This window comes from Scyliorhinus canicula, chromosome 10 (assembly GCF_902713615.1).
Source record: "Scyliorhinus canicula chromosome 10, sScyCan1.1, whole genome shotgun sequence".
NCBI lineage: Eukaryota > Metazoa > Chordata > Chondrichthyes > Carcharhiniformes > Scyliorhinidae > Scyliorhinus > Scyliorhinus canicula.
Window position 1 is genome coordinate 188,025,030 of NC_052155.1, and position 22,885 is coordinate 188,047,914.

At 48.4% G+C, this 22,885-nt stretch overlaps 1 protein-coding gene across 2 annotated transcripts in view; it reads right to left on the reverse strand.

Annotated features, from left to right (window-relative positions):
• emc2 (ER membrane protein complex subunit 2) overlaps positions 1 to 22,885 on the reverse strand; it is a 119,210-nt gene that overhangs the window by 80,507 nt on the left and 15,818 nt on the right. For both annotated transcript variants that reach the window (XM_038810362.1, XM_038810361.1), the window contains exon 3: positions 973 to 1,037. In XM_038810362.1, the coding sequence (XP_038666290.1) occupies positions 973 to 1,037 (65 nt within the window). The remainder of the gene's footprint in view (positions 1 to 972; positions 1,038 to 22,885) is intronic.

The following is a 22,885-nucleotide window of genomic DNA, read 5'->3' on the forward strand; positions in this document are numbered from 1 at the left end:
CTGGCCCAGTCCTCCACTTTGGAGGAGGTTCCTCCAGCAGAGTAGACAATCCCCATGTGCTGAAATCCAGATGGCACAGGATATGATGCACTGAAGGGGACACTTGGCAGAAAGCCGGTGATCTAAAAAAAAAGAGAATTCAGAAACTACAATGAAGTGTCTGTAAACCTCCTCCAACCAACCCACACCCAAACTCCTGTTACCACGGCTCTGGTTGACTTTTTTTATTGATTAGATGTGGGCGTCGTTGGCTGGGCCAGCATTTCAATTTTAAAGAAATAGGGGAATGTTCAAGAAGCCAAAGGAATTAGTGGAGCCCCGGCATAATGGAAGGCTGGAGGAAGTGGTTGCAAAGATAGAGGGGCACGGCTGTGAAAGGATTTGAGCAGGAGGATGGAGAGTTTTAAATGAGAGATGCTGGTGTGCCAGGTGCCAATGTGTGCCCGAGTTTGTGTAAGTTAGAACACTGGCGGCAGAGATTTGAATGAGCAAGTGATCATAATGAATGGCGGAGCAGGCCTGAATCATAGAATTTACAGTGCAGAAGGCCATTCGGCCTATCGAGTCTGCACCGGCCCTTGGAAAGAGCACCCTACTTAAGCTCTCCTCCTGCTCGTATTTTCAATGTTTTTATGTATTCATAGGTGAGGTGGGACATTGGGAGGGGGTCCGGAGGCTGCGGTGTGGGGTCTACAGATCAGGTTGCCATTTAAAAATGCCGCCTCAATCTCTCCCTTCACTGGCGAGCGGAGCTGATTAGCGCAGGAAAAGGGACAAAGTGCAGCCTCGACTGGGCGTTCCTCGCCAAGGCCCCAAAATGAAGCAATATCCCGTTTTATAGCGGGGGTGTTCTCGGCGCTGACACGGGACTCTTGCATTTCCGTCAAATCGCACCCATAGTAAATGTTAAAATCAAAGTTTAAAACAGCACGAAGAAAACTGTAAAACTGTCAAAATAGTATCGGTACTTACCACTGCCAAGTCATCACGACTGCAGTCGAGGGCAGCGACCGTTACTTGTTCATAAATTATCCAAACTGAATGCAGCATAAATTTAAACAAGGAGAAAAACATAATTACAACACTAATTAAAACGCACATGCTACACAAGCTGCAATTTTCTGCACCTTTATAATAAAATAACATTTTAAACAGCAAAGTCTGTATAAAATTAAGAGTAGGAGACAAAGAAAGTAAATAAAAGTGAGCGAGAGAGCAAGAAATTTGGGCAGCAGGGTAGCATGGTGGTTAGCATAAATGCTTCACAGCTCCAGGGTCCCAGGTTCGATTCCCGGCTGGGTCACTGTCTGTGTGGAGTCTGCACGTCCTCCCCCTGTGTGCGTGGGTTTCCTCCGGGTGCTCCGGTTTCCTCCCACAGTCCAAAGATGTGCGGGTTAGGTGGATTGGCCATGCTAAATTGCCCGTAGTGTCCTAATAAAAGTAAGGTTAAGGGGGGGTTGTTGGGTTACGGTTATAGGGTGGATACGTGGGTTTGAGTAGGGTGATCATAGCTCGGCACAACATTGAGGGCCGAAGGGCCTGTTCTGTGCTGTACTGTTCTATGTAAATAGAAGAGCCAGAGCAAAGGAGAGACAGCAAAATAGAATGGGCGAAGGGAATAGAGGACAAGAGAAAAACATTAAGTGAGCAAGAGGAGAAAGAGTGAGAGAGAAGGAAAGACTGAAAGAGAGAGGCGGGCTCAAAAATTCGCCTCAGTGTGCCTCAAACACTTAGAACATAGAACATACAGTGCAGAAGGAGGCCATTCGGCCCATTGAGTCTGCATCGACCCACTGAAGCCCTCACTTCCACTCTATCCCCGTAACCCAATAACCCCTTCTAACCTTTTTGGTCACTCAGGGCAATTTATCTTGGCCAATCCACCTAGCTTACACGTCTTTGGATTGTGGGAGGAAACCGGAGCACCCAGAGGAAACCCAGATATGGGGAGAACGTGCAGACTCCGCACAGACAGTGACCCAGCCAGGAATCAAAGTGGGACCCTGGCGCTGTGAAGCCACAGTGCTATCCATTTGTCCTATGTGCTGCCAGGTAACTCTTGAACACCGAAACATTATACAGTATCCTTTATCCAGACATCCAAAAACCAAACACATTTAAAAACCACACTTTATTTTAACCTCATTGGCCTTTACTTCAGGAAGTTTAGGTATTTGTCTGCACTGCTATTGTATTGTACGTTTATGTGCAGTGTCCGAAAACTGAAATGATCTAAATGCGACAGGCCCCGAGAATTTCAGATAAAGGATACTCCACCTGGAATTTCCATGCCAGGGCAGCTACAAGTATTTCATGTACTTTGAAGTATTTCCCTGCTCTAATCTCTAACAAGTGCCTGGACACTGCAATATTTCTCAAACGTGAGAAGATAATTTTACAGAGGCCACAGATCGAACAAAACTGCTACTGTGCAGACAACGATGGCTGAAACAGAGTAGAAAAACAAGGGTGCTCCACAATAAGATTTTATCCTGACAGTGGGGCTTTTGTTCAACATTCACTTTGGAATAATTGCCATATGAGAAGTGAGGCAATACACGGTCCTTGCTACGATAGCATGATGTGTAACAATCACTCAATTTACTACCGTTATTGTGTGTGTGTGTGTGTGTGTGTGTGTGTGTCTGTGTGTCTGTGTGTGTGTGTGTGTGTGTGTCCTCACCACAAGAGGCAGTGTGAGCTGCTTCACATTGTGGTGCTTCTGTAGACTGCAGGACTGTAATGAGAAACGGGAAACTATTCTCCACAGCTTCTTTATCTCAAGTCCGATTCCATGCTTGAAAAATTGTAAATGCTGATATTCTCATACAGAGCTGGAGCCCAGGGGCTCGGGCGGGGAGTTATGAGACAAATACCTGTCACAGAGTCACAGATCGTTGTCACCAATTCACAAGTTGACAATCCTCCTTTTCTTGTCGTGTAACCCATGCGCTTCACAATCAAGAATAAAATGTGTATCCTGCCCACTTTCAGTCTCCACAACAGATTCACTCCAAATTATGCAAAGACTATATAATTAATAGCAATAATAAACTCAACTGGACCCAGGGACTTCTGGTTTTGTCTGCCAATTAATCTGCCAACTCTCCAATTCAACCAATGTTTAAAAACATATCATTTACAGATGCCGCATCAAAGACCAGTTTGGGTATTCATGGCTGGTGTGATTTCCACAGGAACCTGTATCTTATTTCACAATCTTTATAGAGTCTGAGGAGACGTTTACGCTCTACTTGGAGAATATTCCGCATAATGCATTAAACTATAAAGTGAGACAAAATACTCAAAGAGGCATCTTAAAGAGTTAATTACATTAAGAGACCAGACGAACCCCCTGGTATTTTTCTTTATTCTTTCCTAGGATGTGGATGGACATCATCACTTAACACACTTATCACACATGTGAAATTTGAACATTTGAAAAATTTTCAAGTGGGTCACACAGAAATGATTGATGCTGAACCGGCTGGTCTCGGTGACAAAGTGGGTATCAGTTAGAGGAAGCTCGTGAAAAACCACAGTCCTTTCATCTAACCTCTGGGGTCCTCATAATTTGTAATCTTATTTACAATCCTGATCAAATTATCGATTCCAGTAATCTGCTCCCCAGTACGGGCAGTAATTCCTTATGTCAAAGACAATGATCTTCTAAAACCCCGGCAAAAAATAGAAATGAGACCCAAGAGGGCGGGGGGGAAAGGGGGAGGCGGGGGGGAAAGGGGGAGGCGGGGGGGAAAGGGGGAGGCGGGGGGGGAAAGGGGGAGGCGGGGGAAAGGGGGAGGCTGAGGCGGGGGAAAGGGGGAGGCTGAGGCGAGGGAGGCGGGGTGGAGGCGGGGGAAAGGGGAGGCGGGGTGGAGGCGAGGGAGGCGGGGTGGAGGCGAGGGAGGCGGGGGTGGAGGCGAGGGAGGCGGGGTGGAGGCGAGGGAGGCGGGGTGGAGGCGAGGGAGGCGGGGTGGAGGCGAGGGAGGCGGGGTGGAGGCGAGGGAGGCGGGGGGGAGGCGAGGGAGGCGGGGTGGAGGCGAGGGAGGCGGGGGTGGAGGCGAGGGAGGCGGGGTGGAGGCGAGAGGGAGGCGAGGGGGAGCGGGGTGGAGGCGAGGGAGGCGGGGTGGAGGCGAGGGAGGCGGGGTGGAGGCGAGGGAGGCGGGGTGGAGGCGAGGGAGGCGGGGTGGAGGCGAGGGAGGCGGGGTGGAGGCGAGGGAGGCGGGGTGGAGGCGAGGGAGGCGGGGTGGAGGCGAGGGAGGCGGGGTGGAGGCGAGGGAGGCGGGGTGGAGGCGGGGGAGGCGGGGTGGAGGCGAGGGAGGCGGGGTGGAGGCGAGGGAGGCGGGGTGGAGGCGAGGGAGGCGGGGTGGAGGCGAGGGAGGCGGGGTGGAGGCGAGGGAGGCGGGGTGGAGGCGAGGGAGGCGGGGTGGAGGCGAGGGAGGCGGGGGTGGAGGCGAGGGAGGGGGGGGGGTGGAGGCGAGGGAGGCGGGGTGGAGGCGAGGGAGGCGGGGTGGAGGCGAGGGAGGCGGGGTGGAGGCGAGGGAGGCGGGGTGGAGGCGAGGGAGGCGGGGTGGAGGCGAGGGAGGCGGGGTGGAGGCGAGGGAGACGGGGTGGAGGCGAGGGAGGCGGGGTGGAGGCGAGGGAGGCGGGGTGGAGGCGAGGGAGGCGGGGTGGAGGCGAGGGAGGCGGGGTGGAGGCGAGGGAGGCGGGGTGGAGGCGAGGGAGGCGGGGTGGAGGCGAGGGAGGCGGGGTGGAGGCGAGGGAGGCGGGGTGGAGGCGAGGGAGGCGGGGTGGAGGCGAGGGAGGCGGGGTGGAGGCGAGGGAGGCGGGGTGGAGGCGAGGGAGGCGGGGTGGAGGCGAGGGAGGCGGGGTGGAGGCGAGGGAGGCGGGGTGGAGGCGAGGGAGGCGGGGTGGAGGCGAGGGAGGCGGGGTGGAGGCGAGGGAGGCGGGGTGGAGGCGAGGGAGGCGGGGTGGAGGCGAGGGAGGCGGGGTGGAGGCGAGGGAGGCGGGGTGGAGGCGAGGGAGGCGGGGTGGAGGCGAGGGAGGCGGGGTGGAGGCGAGGGAGGCGGGGTGGAGGCGAGGGAGGCGAGGGAGGCGAGGGAGGCGAGGGAGGCGAGGGAGGCGGGGTGGAGGCGAGGGAGGCGAGGGAGGCGGGGTGGAAGCGAGGGAGGCGGGGTGGAGGCGGGGGTGGAGGCGGTGGTGGAGGAGGAAGCGGGGAGGAGGTGGAGGAGGCAGGGGAGGTGGAGGAGGCAGGGGAGGTGGAGGAGGCAGGGGAGGTGGAGGAGGCAGGGGAGGTGGAGGCGGCGGGGGTGGAGGCGGGGGTGGAGGCGGGGGCGGAGGCGGGGGTGGAGGCGGGGGTGGAGGCGGGGGTGGAGGCGGGGGCGGAGGCGGGGGTGGAGGCGGGGGTGGAGGCGGGGGTGGAGGCGGGGGTGGAGGCGGAGGCGGAGGCGGGGGCGGAGGCGGGGGCGGAGGCGGGGGCGGAGGCGGGGGCGGAGGCGGGGGCGGAGGCGGGGGTGGAGGCGGGGGAGGTGGTGGAGGCAGGGGCGAAAGCAGGGAGGAGGTGGAGGAGGCAGGGGAGGTGGAGGTGGAGGCAGGGGAGGTGGTGGAGGCAGGGGCGGGGGCGAAAGCGGGGAGGAGGTGGAGGAGGCAGGGGAGGTGGAGGCAGTGGAGGCGGGGGCAAGGAAACACAGGGGAAGGAAGGAAATGCAAGTGGACACTGGGGGCTGGAGGGTAAGAGGATGTTAACGAGTGTTTTAGTTGTTGCAGACAGAACAACACGAGTCTGTGGCTGGTTGAAAATATTCTGCCGAGGCAGATTAATGTATGATGGGATGTCAACCGATCCAGTGCGTGAGAGGCAAGGGAAAGTTTCTGCTACTGTTCAAGACAGTCAATAATTTTTGACGGCTACTGAAAAGACAAGGTCACAGCTCTGAGAGCCAGGGAGCAGAGAGTGGAAAGTCTCAGCTGGCAGGTTCATCCTTCAGTCTGATCTGTTTATCATCAGCTCTCCCTCCAAAAAGGAGCAGCCACTTGGTCATCATTACTTAAGTATACTAGGAACAGAATTATAGATGGTTAGGGCTGAGTGATGAGCTTTACTTTACCCTGAGACTTCAGAAGACATCATAAACCATGAAAGATAATCTCAAGTGGTTATGGAAATCATCCGAACACCGATTAAATTACTGCCTTGCTGTCAGCGCTGATGCTTTTCTCAATTTATAATATTTCTTGAGAGCATTAAAACTAACGTGAAACGATGGAACAGTGTAGGCTATGGCGCAGATGAGGCCATCACAGCAGAACGCTGTAAAATTTACATTAGAAAATGAAATGCTTCCAAGTGATCATTGAACAATGAGCGGTTTACCAGAATTTAACCAAGTTCCACTGAATGTTTTAATAGAAGGGAAAGTAAGACCTTGCATTTCCATTGGACCTTTAATGAACTCCGGTCTGCCCAAAGTGTTTTAGAACCAATGAAGTATTTCTGACATGTAGTTATCATTGTAAAGTGGGAAAAGCAGCAGCCAATTTGGCCATCGCAAGTTTCCAGCTTGCTTGATCGCTGAGATGATGATCTGTTTTTGGTGGCCCAATCACAGGCCTTCGACTTGACCTGTTAACTCTGCCGTTTTTGTTTTTGGTGCTTGTTGAGGGACGTGTCCACCCACGTCCCCATTCTATGGGAGGCACAGTGCTGGGCACTACCGCATCACAGTGCCAGGGGCCCAGCTTCGATTCTGGCCTTGAGTGACTGTGTGGAGTCTGCACGCTCTCCCCGTGTGTGCGTGGGCTTCCTCCCGGTGCCCTGGTTTCCTCCCACAGTCCAAAGATGTGCCGGTTAGGTGGGGTTATAGGAATAGGGAGGGGGAGCGGGCCTTTCGGAGGGTCGATGCAGATTCGATGGGTCGAATAGCCTCGATCTGCACTGAAGGGGTTATATGCCCAAACTTACCTCCTACTGCATCTGTCTGTGGAAACATGGATCCCCGGATTCACTGACAATTACATTTTCAAAATCCAACCTGTCCAGCTACTGACCCTCCATTTGCCATATTTTTGCAGCTGCTGCTTTGCCCCACCACACCATGCCTCAATCCTTGTCCCTAATAAAACCATTCATCTTGGTCACCTTTATGGTCCTTATTTCCGCTCACTGAATTCTCAGGGTCGCAAATCTGAAAGGATATGACAGACAAATGGTTTAACCATCCACTCCGAGATCTAGCACATAGAGCACTACTATATCCAGCCCTCGTCAGCGAGAACCACTCACTAGTCCGACATCGCCCTAGAATGCAAAGATAGCCCCCGGCTTCTTTTCTTTGCTGAAAACCACCTTCTAAAACCCCTTTCCCCTGTCCCCTCCACCCCCATCAACAATAAGTGCAATCAGCTCATGAACATCTTTGTTACTAAGATTGAGAGCCTGATCAGTTGCCATGGGCCCCCATCTCTATCAGCCCACCAGATCAAATGTCCCTGAAGTTCTACTCTGCCCTTGCCCTGAACTTGCATATTTCTCTCGTTTCTCTCCTGTCTCCCCTCAAGCTTATTTCTGCTCATCTTGTCCGTGAGGCATATCACCTACCCCCTTGACCCTATTCTCACTGACCTGCAGACCAACATCTTCCCCTCCCAGTCCCCACGTTAACCAATACAGTTTACAGCTTGCTCCCTTGAGGTTCTGTTCCTCTTTCCTTTAAATCTGCCATCAGCACACCTCTCCTCAAAGCAATGTTCTTGAACCCACCATCCCTGCAAATTATTGTCCATCTCCAACCTCTCTTTCCTCTGCAAAGTCCTTGAATGTGATAGCATCACCCAAATTCATGCCAATCTTTCCCACAACTCAGGTCTGAATCCCTCCAATCAGTTTTTCACTCTCCACAGTCCTGAATCAGCTCTCAACAAAGTCACAGATTACATCTTGGAAACTGTGACAATGGTAAACTTCCCCTCCTTGACCCATCTTCCGCCTTTCACACAATTCATGACGCCAACCCCCTCCGACGCCAGCCCCTTCCTGACGCCAGCCCCCTCCCGACGCCAGCCCCCTCCCGACGCCAGCCCCCTCCCGACGCCAGCCCCCTCCCGACGCCAGCCCCCTCCCGACGCCAGCCCCCTCCCGACGCCAGCCCCCTCCCGACGCCAGCCCCCTCCCGACGCCAGCCCCCTCCCGACGCCAGCCCCCTCCCGACGCCAGCCCCCTCCCGACGCCAGCCCCCTCCCGACGCCAGCCCCCTCCCGACGCCAGCCTCCCCCCGACGCCAGCCTCCCCCCGACGCCAGCCTCCCCCCGACGCCAGCCTCCCCCCGACGCCAGCCCCCTCCCGACGCCAGCCCCCTCCCGACGCCAGCCCCCTCCCGACGCCAGCCCCCTCCCGACGCCAGCCCCCTCCCGACGCCAGCCTCCCCCCGACGCCAGCCTCCCCCCGACGCCAGCCTCCCCCCGACGCCAGCCTCCCCCGACGCCAGCCTCCCCCCGACGCCAGCCCCCTCCCGACGCCAGCCTCCCCCCGACGCCAGCCCCCCTCCCGACGCCAGCCCCCTCCCGACGCCAGCCTCCCCCCGACGCCAGCCTCCCCCCGACGCCAGCCTCCCCCGACGCCAGCCTCCTCCCGACGCCAGCCCCCTCCCGACGCCAGCCTCCCCCCGACGCCAGCCTCCCCCCGACGCCAGCCTCCCCCCGACGCCAGCCTCCCCCGACGCCAGCCTCCTCCCGACGCCAGCCCCCTCCCGACGCCAGCCTCCTCCCGACGCCAGCCCCCTCCCGACGCCAGCCTCCCCCCGACGCCAGCCTCCCCCCGACGCCAGCCTCCTCCCGACGCCAGCCTCCCCCCGACGCCAGCCCCCTCCCGACGCCAGCCCCCTCCCGACGCCAGCCTCCTCCCGACGCCAGCCTCCCCCCGACGCCAGCCTCCCCCGACGCCAGCCTCCTCCGACGCCAGCCCCCTCCCGACGCCAGCCCCCTCCCGACGCCAGCCTCCTCCCGACGCCAGCCTCCTCCCGACGCCAGCCCCCTCCCGACGCCAGCCTCCTCCCGACGCCAGCCTCCTCCCGACGCCAGCCTCCTCCCGACGCCAGCCTCCTCCGACGCCAGCCTCCTCCCGACGCCAGCCTCCCCCCGACGCCAGCCCCCTCCCGACGCCAGCCCCCTCCCGACGCCAGCCTCCTCCCGACGCCAGCCTCCTCCCGACGCCAGCCTCCTCCCGACGCCAGCCTCCTCCTGACGCCAGCCCCCTCCGACGCCTCTCCACTGTCGTCCAGCTGGGTGGGGATGCACTCGCCTGATTTCATTCTCATCTATCTAATCGCAGCCAGAGAATCATTCACAATGGCTTCTCTTCCAAATCGCGTATAGTTTCCTTTGGTGTCCCAAGGATCAATCGTTGGTCCCTCCTGTTTCTCATGTACACGCTGCCCCTCTGCAACATCATCCGAAGGTACAGCGTCAGTTTGCACATGGACATTGATGGCACCCAGCTCTACCTCACTGACACCTCTCTCGATTTCTCCATTGTTGTTATTATCAGGCTGCTGACATCCAGTACTGGATGAGCAGAAACTTCTTCCAATTAAATTCGGGAAAGACTGAAGTAAGTTTTTCTGGTCTCTTTCCAAGCTCCGATTCTTAGCTACCAACTCCATCCCTCTCCCTGGCAACAGTCTGAGTCTGAAAAACAGTCTGTCAATAACATTGCTGACACATTTGCCACCAGGATGAGCTTCTGACCACATATTTGTACCATCATTAAGACTGCCCATTGTCCAATTTCACTCATCTGCTGCCGAAACTTTCATTCTTCCTTTGCTACCTCTAGGTTTGACCATTCAAATACTTTCCTACTGGCTTCACACATTTTAGCTTCTTAAGCTTGAGATGCAAACTCTGCCACCCGTGTCCTAACTTTTCCCAGGTCCTGTTATCTATCGCCCTAACTCCGCACGCTGAACTACACTGGCTCTCAGTCAAGCGACGTTGTGATTTTAAAATTCTCAGCCTTGTTTTCAAATCCCTCCATGGCTTCATCCCACCCTGTGTAATCTTCACCCACACCACAACCCTTTAAGATATCTCTGCATCTTGAATTCTGGCTGCCCGAGTATGCCAGATTTTAATCGGTCCTCCAGCAAGCTCTGAATTCCCTCCGTTACGCTCCCCATCTCACTTTGCTCCTTTAAGTTGCTGCTTAAAACCTAAACCTTTTACCAAGATTTGGGCCATCTGACCCAAAACCTCATAATATCATACTTTGTTATATATTTCTCCTGAGAAACATTTTGGGGACATTTTATTATGTTAAAGGTGCCATATAAATTGTTGTTATATCATGGGTTTGGTTGGAAATACTTATTCTCAAATAATTGGGATGCTCAATAAGGGCGCCACGGTAGCACCATGGTTAGCACTGTTGCTTCACAGCTCCAGGGTCACAAGTTCGATTCCCGGCTTGGGTCACTGTGCGGAGTCTGCACGTTCTTCCCGTGTCTGCATGGGTTTCCTCCAGGTGCTCCGGTTTCCTCCCACAGTCCAAAGACGTACAGGTTAGGTGGATTGGCCATGCTAAATTGCCCGTGGGGTTACGGGGGCAGGGTGGAGGTTTGGGCTTCAGTGGGGTGCTCTTTCCAGACTCGATGGGCCAAATGGCCTCCTTCTGCACTGTAAATTCTCTGAATTTCAGGCAATAGTGCACGATGGGAATTTGGATGTCATAGTAACAGCTCTGATGTGATGTTAATTTAACATGGTCACTGAACCCAAGAAACATGATACATGATACACCGGCATTATCTTGGGATTTAAGGTCTCCGCAATGAAATCTAGAGTGGGCGTAATATCGGAGATGTTACCAAATGTGCAATTCATGATCCATTAAAAAACCCGGCAATAAATCTATTACCGATGCATGGAAAGAAAGTTATTACTGTTACGTTTATTGGGACTCTGTGATAGAAAAGAATTGCTGGATAAGTTTAGGTCTTGGCTTGCAGAACGTACAGCTATTCTTTGTGATAATGATAACTGGAGTCAAAGATCCTGCATTAAATAACCTTTTAAACCGGATACTAAATTCTGCAGAAATTAGCAAACAGCACTCATCAGCAGCAGTATTATTATTTGAAACAGAGGAGGTGTGACTCACAGTCTCTCCCCAGGCTGGCCCGTGCTTCTCTGTGTGACCCCAAGATGCGAAATGAAGCAAGAAACTCAAAGATGCATAGAAGCAGCCCTTCGATGGTAAATGTATTGACTGCTTGGTGTGAAATCAAGCAATTCCTGTTCTATGATGACTAATTCTGTCTCAACTTGTGCTACATGTGGATTTGAATAGTGTTATGGGTCAGGGTTTAGAGAACCCCAAAGTGTATCATGGAGTTCACCTAACCCACAACATTTAATAGATTGTGGTATGGGGAGCACATGGCCCACTCTACAGGTGTGGTAAAGCAGAAATGGAAAAGTATTTTTTAAAGCAAAACAATGTTTATTCTATGAACTCAAGTTAACCATTTTAAAACATACAGTGAACACCTTAGCAACCATCAATTCAAATGCAACCCCCAAAGAATACAACACTAAGTAATCCTTTAAGCTTTCCTTTTAACATCCATAAGACTTAAAACACCTTTAACAGAAGCACATTAGGTTTACATTCACTACTGAGAACTTTCATAATTCTGAATTCACCAAATGATCAAGAGATAGTCTTTTTATGGCAGAGAGATCAACAGTACACCTGCTCTGTCTGGCTTCAGCTCCAACACTGAAAATGAAACTAAAATACACACTGCAGCAAACAGCCTAAAACAAAAGTAAAAAGCTGACAGACAGCCCAGCTCCACCCATTCTGACATCACTGCAGAAATAAACACCCCTTCCTTAAAAGGTACTCACTACAGATACTTATTTACAAACCCATTTATAAACACCCATTTCTTAAAGGTACTCTCACATGACAATAGGCTTGAGATAGGGAAATGCAGTGGATGAGCTTCAATAAAACGCAGGAAGGGACTATGAGTTAAATGGGATGCAAGTATTGGACATGAAAAATGAGATCGATCGCAGGGATCCTGATTGACAATAAGTCTGCTGCTTTTTCCTACTGTCAGTTTTTCGCTCGCTTTTTCCACTCTTTCCTTCCCCCTCCATTTCTCTTTCTGGAATGGATTGGACTGTAATTCACCTAATTTCCTTCTGCATGTTTCTGCTGTTTCTTTCTCAATCCTTAAATCTCAGGGTCAAGGAGACAGACGGCTGGTTCTGTTGTCTGCCAAGGTCCCAGGCTGCCCTGTTGCCTCTGCCAGGCAAGTTACAGTGCAAAGCATTTTGAAGGGCGAGAGAAAGGTGTCCAATTAGCGGGCTATGTCACATGATCCTCCACTCCAACAAGATCGATCCGTCAGCTTTCTTCAGAATTCAAATTTCTTTGGGAAAACAGAAGTGCCACTATATGATGAAAGCATACGCATTCACCCGCACTCACCCGCAAGCACTCTAACTTCTTTAAAAAAACACATTATAAATATTACCTCGGCAAAGCCTTTGGAATTTGCGCTCGTTATCTGAAGAATGAAAAGATCCCACCACTGGAGTGAATGGAAAGGTTCTAATGCATTTTTGGAACTTTTGAATGTTCAGACTCCACAATCTAAATCAGCTCTGTGGTGCCGCTCTGGGCAAAAGGAACAAGCCTGCGATGAGGCTTTAGGAAGCCTCTGAGGCCTGAAATAACTTTAATGAAGGCATTGAAACACATGAAAAGCAATCTGTGGATAAATTCAATCTTCGTTGGACAACAGAAAGTTCAGTGATGGAGGGAAAAACTGGACAAAAGGCGGTGAAGAGCAGCGAAAACGTCAAATATTAAGGTCAAAATGTCCAATCACAGAGTGACACATACTCCCATGGTAAAACAGCAAGCAGTGTGCAGAAAGCAACTGTCACAACAACTGCAGGAATGTGTTACTAGTCTAGTAATATGGACTAAAGATACGGAGATGCAAGTTCAAGTCCCACCATGGCACCTGGGAGATTGAAATTTGGTCAATTAAATGAATCGGGAATGGTGCCTTTGTATCTGTCGGATTGCTGTCAAAAACTCAACTGGTTTGTTCGTGTCCTTTCAGAAAGGAAACTTGCATCTTTACACAGATTGGCAGACCCACAGTAATATGAGGGACGCCGCATCTCCCACATTACAACACGTCTACATTTGAGAAGTAAGTCTTCAATGACTGTAAAACTCTTTAAGATGTCCGAAAGTTGTGAAAGGTGCTACAGACGTGCCAGCTTCTCATTTCTCTGCGAATCAAGATCAACTTCCAAGACCTGTCCTGGTCTTCCACTCCTGCTGAACTGCTCCACTTTAACAGACTAACTCAATCTGAAATGGTGAGGAGGGGCGTCCAGTTCCCACGGTGAACGTTGACTTTCAACAAAACCAATTTAAAATTTAAAGCTCTGTTAAAAACTTACAGATGAAAACCATATATCGGTAAATGTGGATGGAAGCATGAAGTCTCAGTTTAGAGTATCAACCAGCCCAGAGCCATGAGCAATCAACCAGACTACAGTTAAGATTCAGGCCAGCTTCCAAAAACAAAACTAAGCTTCTATTAAAGTCGTATCGGCTTTGGTAGCTGACTGCAAAAATGGCATTGGTATAAAATGTTGTTGTGCTGCTCTTTCAAAACTGACCAATAGTGAGGCATGGTACAAGAGATCAGAATTGGAGGGTTGCTGACAGCTCGGAGGTTGGTAGCGTTGGAGGACGTGATAAATATACAAAATAGTGAGGCCATAGAGGGATTCAAACACAAGGGTGTGAATTTTTTTTTTTTTTTTTTTTGCATAAATTTAGTGTACCCAATCATTTTTCCAATTAAGGGGCAATTTAGTGTGGCCAATCCACCTAGCTTGCACGTTTTTGGGTTGTGGGGGCGAAACCCACGCAGACACGGGGAGAATGTGCAAACTCCACACGGACAGTGACCCAGAGCCGGGATCGAACCTGGGACCTCAGCGCCGTGAGGCGGTTGTGCTAACCACTAGGCCACCGTGCTGCCAAGGGTGTGAATTTTAAAATCCAGATGTTGCTGGGCCAGAAGCCAATGCAAGTCAGCGAACACTGATGAGAGATAGGGTTGCGTAAGCAGGCACATGTAACAATTCCCATGTGAACGTTGCAGTTGAAAACTGAGGGGTTGCAGAGACGGGTATCTGAAAAATTTACAGCTACTCAGAGGCAATGACTGTAGGTGAGAACGGAGATCATGGGTGGCACGGTGACCCAGCAGTTAGCACTGCTGCCTCACCGCACCAGGGACCCGGGTCGATTCTGACCTTGGGTAGCTGTGTGCGCGGAGCCTGCACGTCCTCCCCGTGTCTGCATGGGTTTCCTCCCACGGTCCAAAGACATGCAGGTTAGGTGGATTGGCCATGCTAAATTGCCGTGTCCAGCAAAGTGCGGCTGGGTTACGGGGATAGGGTGAAATTGTGGGCTTGGGTAGGGTGCTCTTTCCGAGGGCTGATGTAGACTCAATGGGCCGAATGGGCTCCTTCTGCACTGTAAATTCTATGATTCTGTACTGCAGAAATCGCAGTTTTTATCAGGAGATATTGCTGTTTTTTCAGTCACAAGTTCTATTTGCTGTCGTTTGCACAGATTCTTTTTATAGAGACCCTATTTGTTAAGTAGACTTTGCAGTAATTAAATAGTTTCCTTAAAGTCCTGTCCCTCCTCCAACACAGGGCAACCTGTTGGCTGATACAGAGTTGGCAACAGACACTCTATATTACCAATTTGATTTAATCCTGGATATTAAAGTGGAGCAAATAAAAACAGAAAATGTCAGAAATGTTCAGCAGGTCTAGCCAACATCTGTGGTGGGAGAAATGTTTTTGTTTTATTATTGGCTCCAGAGATGTGTCCTCGAGGGCATTTAAGAGTCAATCACATTGCTGGGGGTCTGGAGTCACATGTAGGCCAGATAAGGCAAGGACGACAGATTTCCTTCCCTAACCGACATTAGGGAACCAGATGGGTTTTTACGACAATCGATAATTGTTTCATAGTCATGGGATTGGATGCAAAACATTAACTATGGTTCTCTCTCCATAGATGTTGACCAAAGCTGCTGAGTATGCCCACCGCTTTCTCCTTCTATATTCTAGCATCCGTGGTATTTTACTTGAAACTAAGCATTTATTTTCAGGGCAACTGCTTTAAGCCTTGGGCCAAAAAATACTTTATAAATTGTTATTAATGCCAGGAATGCTGCTGTACAGTGCCAATGGAAAGGTTGGCTTGAACGTTCAGTATATTTGCAGACATTTCCTGACTCTAGGGCATAGCTAACTAACATCACCATCATCGGATTAACTTGCATGACATTTCTCAATGCAATGATGAAACGTTTCAGGAACAAAAATACCTAAATTAATACCACAAGGAATATGATAACTCAATACATGATTTTATTTCGGTGAAAGTGCCACCAGTAAACCAAAGGAAAGAACTTCTCAGCTTTGCCAAATAAAATCTCAAAGTTGTTTTACCAGACCCATTATTAGTTACAGTAACTGTTAACATAATTTAATTGACTCTGAGGTCACATACACAAGGATTAAGTATTTCCTGTACACGATAAATTTATGTATGGGAAGCTGGTAATAACAATGATTTTAACTCGTGAATACAAGTTATTGTATGCACGACCACATGTTTAGATCATTTAAACAGTACCTGCAGAGTGTTCAGTTTCCAAACTCTGCCAACCCATCACACTAATTTGGAAATCAACTCAGGCCTCAAGATTCCTGTCGATCACTCACACGGAATATGTCTGGGGTTCTGACAGGACTCGAATCCACATTGAGCAGTCAGTCTTGGTTTAGTGAGTCAGCGAGTGCTCTTCTCACCATTGAGTTTGAATGTGATATTATCTCAGAGTCCAACAGTGCCTGGGGTATTGGAAAAAACTCCAATATTTTCTTCTAATTTTATAAGAGGAGAAAGGATTCTTTGCTCCAGGATTGATTGCATGAAAAATAGGGATTATGGCATATTAGAACAAAATTTATTACTAAAGAGTATTAAAACGTCTTCAACATCACACCAGAAAATATCTTACAATTACCCTCTGAACAATGCGAATCAGTACAGTTGTTACAGCACCCTGAACTGCTATCTTTATTCCCACTTAAACAAGAAATAAGACCCATCTCAGCTATCAACCTACTTTAACTACCAATGGCACATAAGAATACTTGCTTGATAAGAAATGTTCTTTGAAAAAGAGATCTTGTGATACTGCTTGAAAGATCTGACTCCTGTCAGACCCATGCATAAACTCTGACTGTATTTCTTCAGAAGATGCTTCTCAGCTGGTTTCAGCTCCCCCTTGTTCTCAGACAAGTCTGTACTGCTTTAAACACTGTCAATCTCTCAACTGAACTGCAGTGAGAGCAAAACTGCTTGATTTCTGGACACAGCTTCATTCAGCTCAGAACTGAACTGCTTTCTGCAAAATACCTGATGCCTCAGCTCCACCCAGTAACGATATCACCTTACCGAGCTGAAATCTAATTAACTCCATGGGGAATCCCCTTAATCAAACAACATTCTATCAGCCCAAGTGTTTTACGATGGTTCAATTGCAACCCTGGCTCCCAAAATATACTTGCCTTTCTCACACACACACACTAACTCATGTATTTGGTGTCGTAAGGGTTAAAAGCCTATAATACAATACAACTGAAATCCCAACATTCATTACAGAGATGCATTCAAGTCCCACTCCAGAAACATTAGCACATAATCTGGGCTGTCACCCTTGGGAAGTACTGAAGGAGAGCTGCACTGTCAGAGGTGCAGTCTTTAAGATGAGACATCAAACTACAGCACGGTGTGCCCTCCCAGTGGATGTAAAAGGTCCCACAGCACTATTTGCAGAAGTGGCAGTCAGTTCTCCCTGGTGTTCTGGCCAATATTTATCCCTCAACCAAAATGGCGAAAGCATTCCTATCTGTGGGAACATGCTGTTCAAAATTAGCTGCCACATTTCCTACATTGCAGAAATAACTACACGTCAATTATATTTCTTGGTTGTAAAGCAGGGTGTCCTGAGATTGTGAAAGTTGTCACATAAATCCAAGTTCTTCCTTCCCTCGTAAAAAAGAATGAATTATTCCAATGTTCTGTTCATATTGTGATCAATTCAAACTTTTCCAGCCCATCTGTCTTGACACTGTCTATGGCAAGTTAAAAATTATTACTGAGGGAGTGGTTGCCAGGTTAAGCAACTGGGGGAATAACGTATCTCTATTGAAAAAGCTTGTAAATAATTTTGAATGCAATCACACCAGTGGGAGCAGAGTAAGTGTTTGTTCAGTGGTGTGTGGAAAATAATATCCTTGCAGATACACACATTTGCTCCCTTTCGTACAAGACTTATATAACAAGCAAACAAACCTTTGCATGGAAGAGAGGGGAGCAGTTATTTACCGTCTGGGGTATGACATTTTACAGCAAAATGGAACTCATTTTCCTTAATTTAATTATTCCTTGTTTACAAAACAGCTCTCCCAACTGTACAATGTCAACCTTCCCCAGCTTAAATATAGTGCATTCAGGACTTAACTGTTCCTATCGCCAACTGATTTTGAGCAGAGTTTAAACAGAAATGGTACCAGGATTTAAAATCCACTTTTAAGCAAAGATTCAGAAACGTTCAAAATTGTCTCACTTTTTACAATGCTTCAACTATTCCTTACGTGCTACTAGTGACAGAAGTTTTGAGAAACTGCCTAAAAATTACTACACAGCATTTCTGCTGTCTTATATATTTAAATATAAACTCTAGTGATTTTCATATCGTAGAAGTAATTTCTGAATAAGCAGAAGCACATGTTAAAATTTGCATCCCCCAGGTGCAATGCTCCATTCTCAGCTTCGCTGTTTCATACTGTCAGCAAGAATGAAGAAAGACAGCTGCAAACGAGATTGTTAGATTCCAGCACAGAATTTCAATGCTGTTTTCTTATTTCTGCACAGATCAAATTCAAAATTGGGAATGACTGCTCGTCACTGATAAAACACTAGTAATTTCCAGCCAATCTGCATTTAATCCAATTTTGCTGGTTAAACTGACACGAGTCATCTCCCCTCGCTAGAAGAATGGCACTTGGCAGCTGAGTAAAGCAATCCATGCAGAAGTTAATGAGCAGGTCACAGTGCAGACAGTCTGAGGCAGAGACGGCACAAAAGAGCAAGCATGATAAATGTGAATCAAAACTGATTTCTAATAGTCTCACGATAAATACAATACAACCTGATTAGGCAACTCTACTCTTGATGCCTCGCTAGTCACACACAGAAACCCAGTTACAATGATCCATTAACTGTCTCTCTCACACCTGTAACTTGTTCTCCTTTACTAAAAGTACCAAGAAAATCATTGTTATGGAACAGCGTGTTGTTAGATCTCCAGCTCTGATCACAATAATACCCTGCTAGAAATGGTGAGCAAATTCATCTGCCTGGGTCCATGATAACAGATAATCTGTTTCTTGAAGCAGAACACGGTAGCACAGCAGTTAGCACTGTTGCTTCACAGCTCCTGGATCCCAGGTTCGATTCTCGGCTTGGGTCACTATCTGTGCGGAGTCTGCACGTTCTCCCAGTGTCTGCGTGGGTTTCCTCCGGGTGCTCTTGTTTCCTCTCAAGTCCTGAAAGACGTGCTTGTTAGGTGAATTGGACATTCTGAATTCGCCCTCAGTGTGCTTGAACAGGTGCCGGAGTGTGGCAACCAGGGGCTTTTCACAGTAACTTCACTGCAGTGTTAATGTAAGCCTACTTCTGACAATAATAAAGATCATTATTATTATTATAGCTCAATACACACTGAAGGAAAGCAGCTACCGATTTTGGGCTGATTCACGAAACGTGCATGAAAAATCAAGATTCTCTTAGGATCAAGATCTGTGCCCTCAGCACCTTGTTTATATGGCTGCAAAACATGGATGACTCACAGCTGGCAAAGAAGCTCAACAGGTTTCATCTTTGTTGTTTGCAACTAATTCTTAGCATCTCGTGGAAGGGCAAAGTCACAAACACAACAGTGTTCAACGGCAAAGCTCCAAAATACATCGGCACTCATCAAGCAGAAGTGACTTTGCTTGCTTGGGCATGTTCACAGGGTAGAAGGCGGATGCTCACCCAAGGATTTTCTGTTCGGAGAGGTAGCTGGAGCCAGGGAACCAATAGGAAAGCCAAAACTCAATTTCCAGGATGCTTGCAATCATGACGCAAAGATTCTTTACACGATTTTCATACTTGGGAGACACTAGCCAATGACGGAGGGAAATGACAATATGTGAGCCTGCATGTTGATCGGCTTCACAACAGGCACCAAAACCAAAAACAACCCGTAATGCCACCTGATAACCACCTTGTACGTGGCAATTGTGGTACAACCTGCCTTTCAGGAATTGGTCTCTTCAACCAGCAGCAAAAGTACATTATTTGAATATATCCCATCCTCAGGAACTTACCACATTTCCATCACCTTACATAGATGGAAGGATACCAAAAACAAGATAAAACAAATCTGACAACAGTGAAACTTATATATTTTATGTGTATATATGTGAATGAGCAGAGGCTTGCCTAGAATTGTTGATTCATAACTAGAATTATTTTTAGAAAGGCGAGGAAAAAGACGGAACGGGTGTGGAACATTTTTGAAGGGCAGAAACAGAGGAACAGCATAAAGGATGAAGACAGTTGTGAGTCTGTGGCTTGCACCAACAGTTAAAGTGTTTGAAGCGAGTACCATTGCCATCATTTAACAGCGGGTTCAATAGTTGGGTGAAGGAAAGGGGGATAAATGGATCTGAGAACAGGACGAGTAGACTGGATTAGGTTATTGTGTGTGTGAAGGATTAATGCCAGCTGGCTGGGCTGAGTAACCTGTTTCCATGGTGTCATTTTGCTGTGTAATGTAGTTTTTTGGTTAACTGCAGGAATTGGTGAGGCAGCAGCACGCTGTGCCTTCTTTTGCTACATTTGATTTGTAATGGTACGAAGATCAGATGGCAGGAGAAAATGCCAGACACTGAGGTACTCATTGCCAAGCATCCACAACATACCGAGACTGTCACAACCGAGTTGGGCTGGTCATGTGGCCAGAATTCCTGACACTCGCTTACCAAAGCAATACTTCTCTGGAGTGCACTCTCTGAAGGTTTCACTTAAGAGTTTTGCTATCAACTTGGGAGTCCTGGGAGAAGCTTGCCCAGATTCATTCACCGCACCTGGCACTACCAATTAAAAAATGGGGCCTCCTTCAAAAGCAAGCACACATCAGAGGCACAGATAAATTGCAAGGAAGGAAATCCTGAGCTAGGAGCTCGTCCAAAGCTCCAACGTCTGTAGTATCCTGTCCTATTTGCAGCTGAGCGTTTTGAGCAGAACAGCCCGAGCAGTTACCTACATACGCACTGTAATCCTACCAAACTTCTGTCCCAGCCCCCCAACCCTTGCATCTCTAACATTACCCTGATGAAACATTAACTCTGTTTCTCTCTCTCTCCACAGACGCTGTCTGACTTGCTGAATGTTTCCAGCATTTCCTGCTTTTACCCTAGATGATGAACATGGCCACCTTCACCTCGATGGAAGAACCAGAAGAACAATTGTGACGACAGCCTGGGCCAGTACGCTGTCAATCCCAACCCCACTTTATCCAAAGTCGTAACACGGTTCAAATTGACTTTTATTTTAAAACACCCGAGGTCTTCGGCTGCCCAATAATTAGTCACCATTTTTGTAAATTTAAATACAACTAACTTTTTATTATTAACAGTAATTATAAATAAGCAACAAATACAACTGGTTAACTACGATCTAATCTCTAACCCCCCCTTTTAACGTAACACACACACACACACACACAGGGGAAAGAGGGGTGTAAAATAATGATGAAAGTAAAAAGGATAGTGTTATTGTTTCAACGGATGTTATCTTTTCTCCCAGCGTGTCACGGCTTTCACCGCACTCAAATAGCAGACAGCCCACATTCGAAAGAGAGAGAGAGGGAGAGTGACAGTTTCTTCTTTCAGTGTCTCGAAGCTTCTACCTTAAAACAGCTGGCATCGTAGCAGAGAGCTGCTTCCACCTTTAGGATCCAATGGCTTCTCCTGGGTTCTCTCGGAAAAATCCCAACCGACAGGAACCAATCGCTATCAATTGTCAGGCAGAATAGTATCCCTGACCAATCCATTGGCCACCAGTTAATCAATAAAAACAAGCCCCCCCCCCCACCCCAATCTCTTTGAGAACCATAAAGTCTGGGTCCTTCTGCCCAAAATACAAAACTTTATAACACAGTGAACTATTTTGACACTTTGTTCCTTACTCCCTCAGCTCAACTTAAAGGTCTGTCTTCGTGGGCAGTGCGGTGGCGCAGTGGTTAGTACTGCTGCCTCACGGCCCCGGGTCACTGTCCTTGTGGAGTTTGTACATTCTCCCAATGGCTGCGTGGGTCTCACCCCTACAACCCAAAAAATTTGCAGGCTAGGTGGATTGGCCACGCTAAATTGCCCCTTAATTGGGATAAAAGAATTGGATACAATACACTAAATGTTAAAAAAAGGTGCGTCTCCATTAATGATCCATGGACCAAAACCGATAAAGACAAAATAAGAGAAATAGGAACTAAGGAAATCAACTGCAAGGGCCCTTACACAATGAACAACAATGTCATCTCAATGAGGCATATATTCACAAGAATATACCAATCAGTTGGATTGTTCAAATAACAAATAAAAATCAGGAAACAAAACTGTCAGTTTCTTCCTGAAACAGAAAAGGACTCTAGCCAAAACTTGTTATTTTTGTGTAATCATTTCCTCGCTGGAATTGGTAATGTTCGTCTAGCAGCAATCATACAAACATAATCTTAGAAGCTTTATAAATATGGAACTACTGTAATAAGCTGAGTGCAGCTGCAAACCCTTTCAAAGTAATGCCTGTAAAATATAATATTACTTCTTGCAAATGCGAGCATCTGTCCTGTCAAAGATTCATTTCCCTATCTGCAGTCTAACGCACACTGCTTTCTAATATAATACAGCACCAAACATTATGCCATGGTCCCTGGGAGAGAACAACAGCCTTGTTTAATTTAATTGTGGTGCAATAAAGTACTGTCATACCGTAGACCCAAAAAGATGATTGGCTTCCAGATGTTTGGCTTGCTTATGTAGACATGAAAATCATTAGAAAACAATTATTTCTGCTATAAAATACTATAAGCCTGAAATTAAGCTCCAGATGATGAGGTAATGTAATTATGCAAAGGAATTTCCTCTTCCAAGGATTTCCTGTGGGTCGTAGCGGGAAGTAGAGAAAGAGATTTGGAAGTTCCAAGTTCACTCTTTTCTGAGTTCATAGTTCAGACTTCAGCTCACCCACGTTTTATTTGCCTGTGTTTTCTCCACATAATAAGAAAAACAAAGTTGTTTTATTTTACAAATTTACAGTACCCAATTATTTTCTTTTTCCAATTAAGGGGAAAATTAGCGTGGCCAATCCACCTACCCTGCACATCATTGGGTTGTGGAGGTGAGACCCAGGCAGACTCGGGGAGAACGTGCAAACTCCACACGGACAGTGACCCAGAGCCGGGATCGAACCCGAGTCCTCGGCGCAGTGAGGCAGCAGTGCTAACCACTGCGCCACAGTACAGCCCTTAAGAAAAGCAAAGTTATAGCCAATAAAGACACGGTCCTACACAACTGATTATTAACTGTTGGTTCATGCTCACTGTTACATTGTGTACGCCCTCAATTACTGTATTTCCAGCCATCT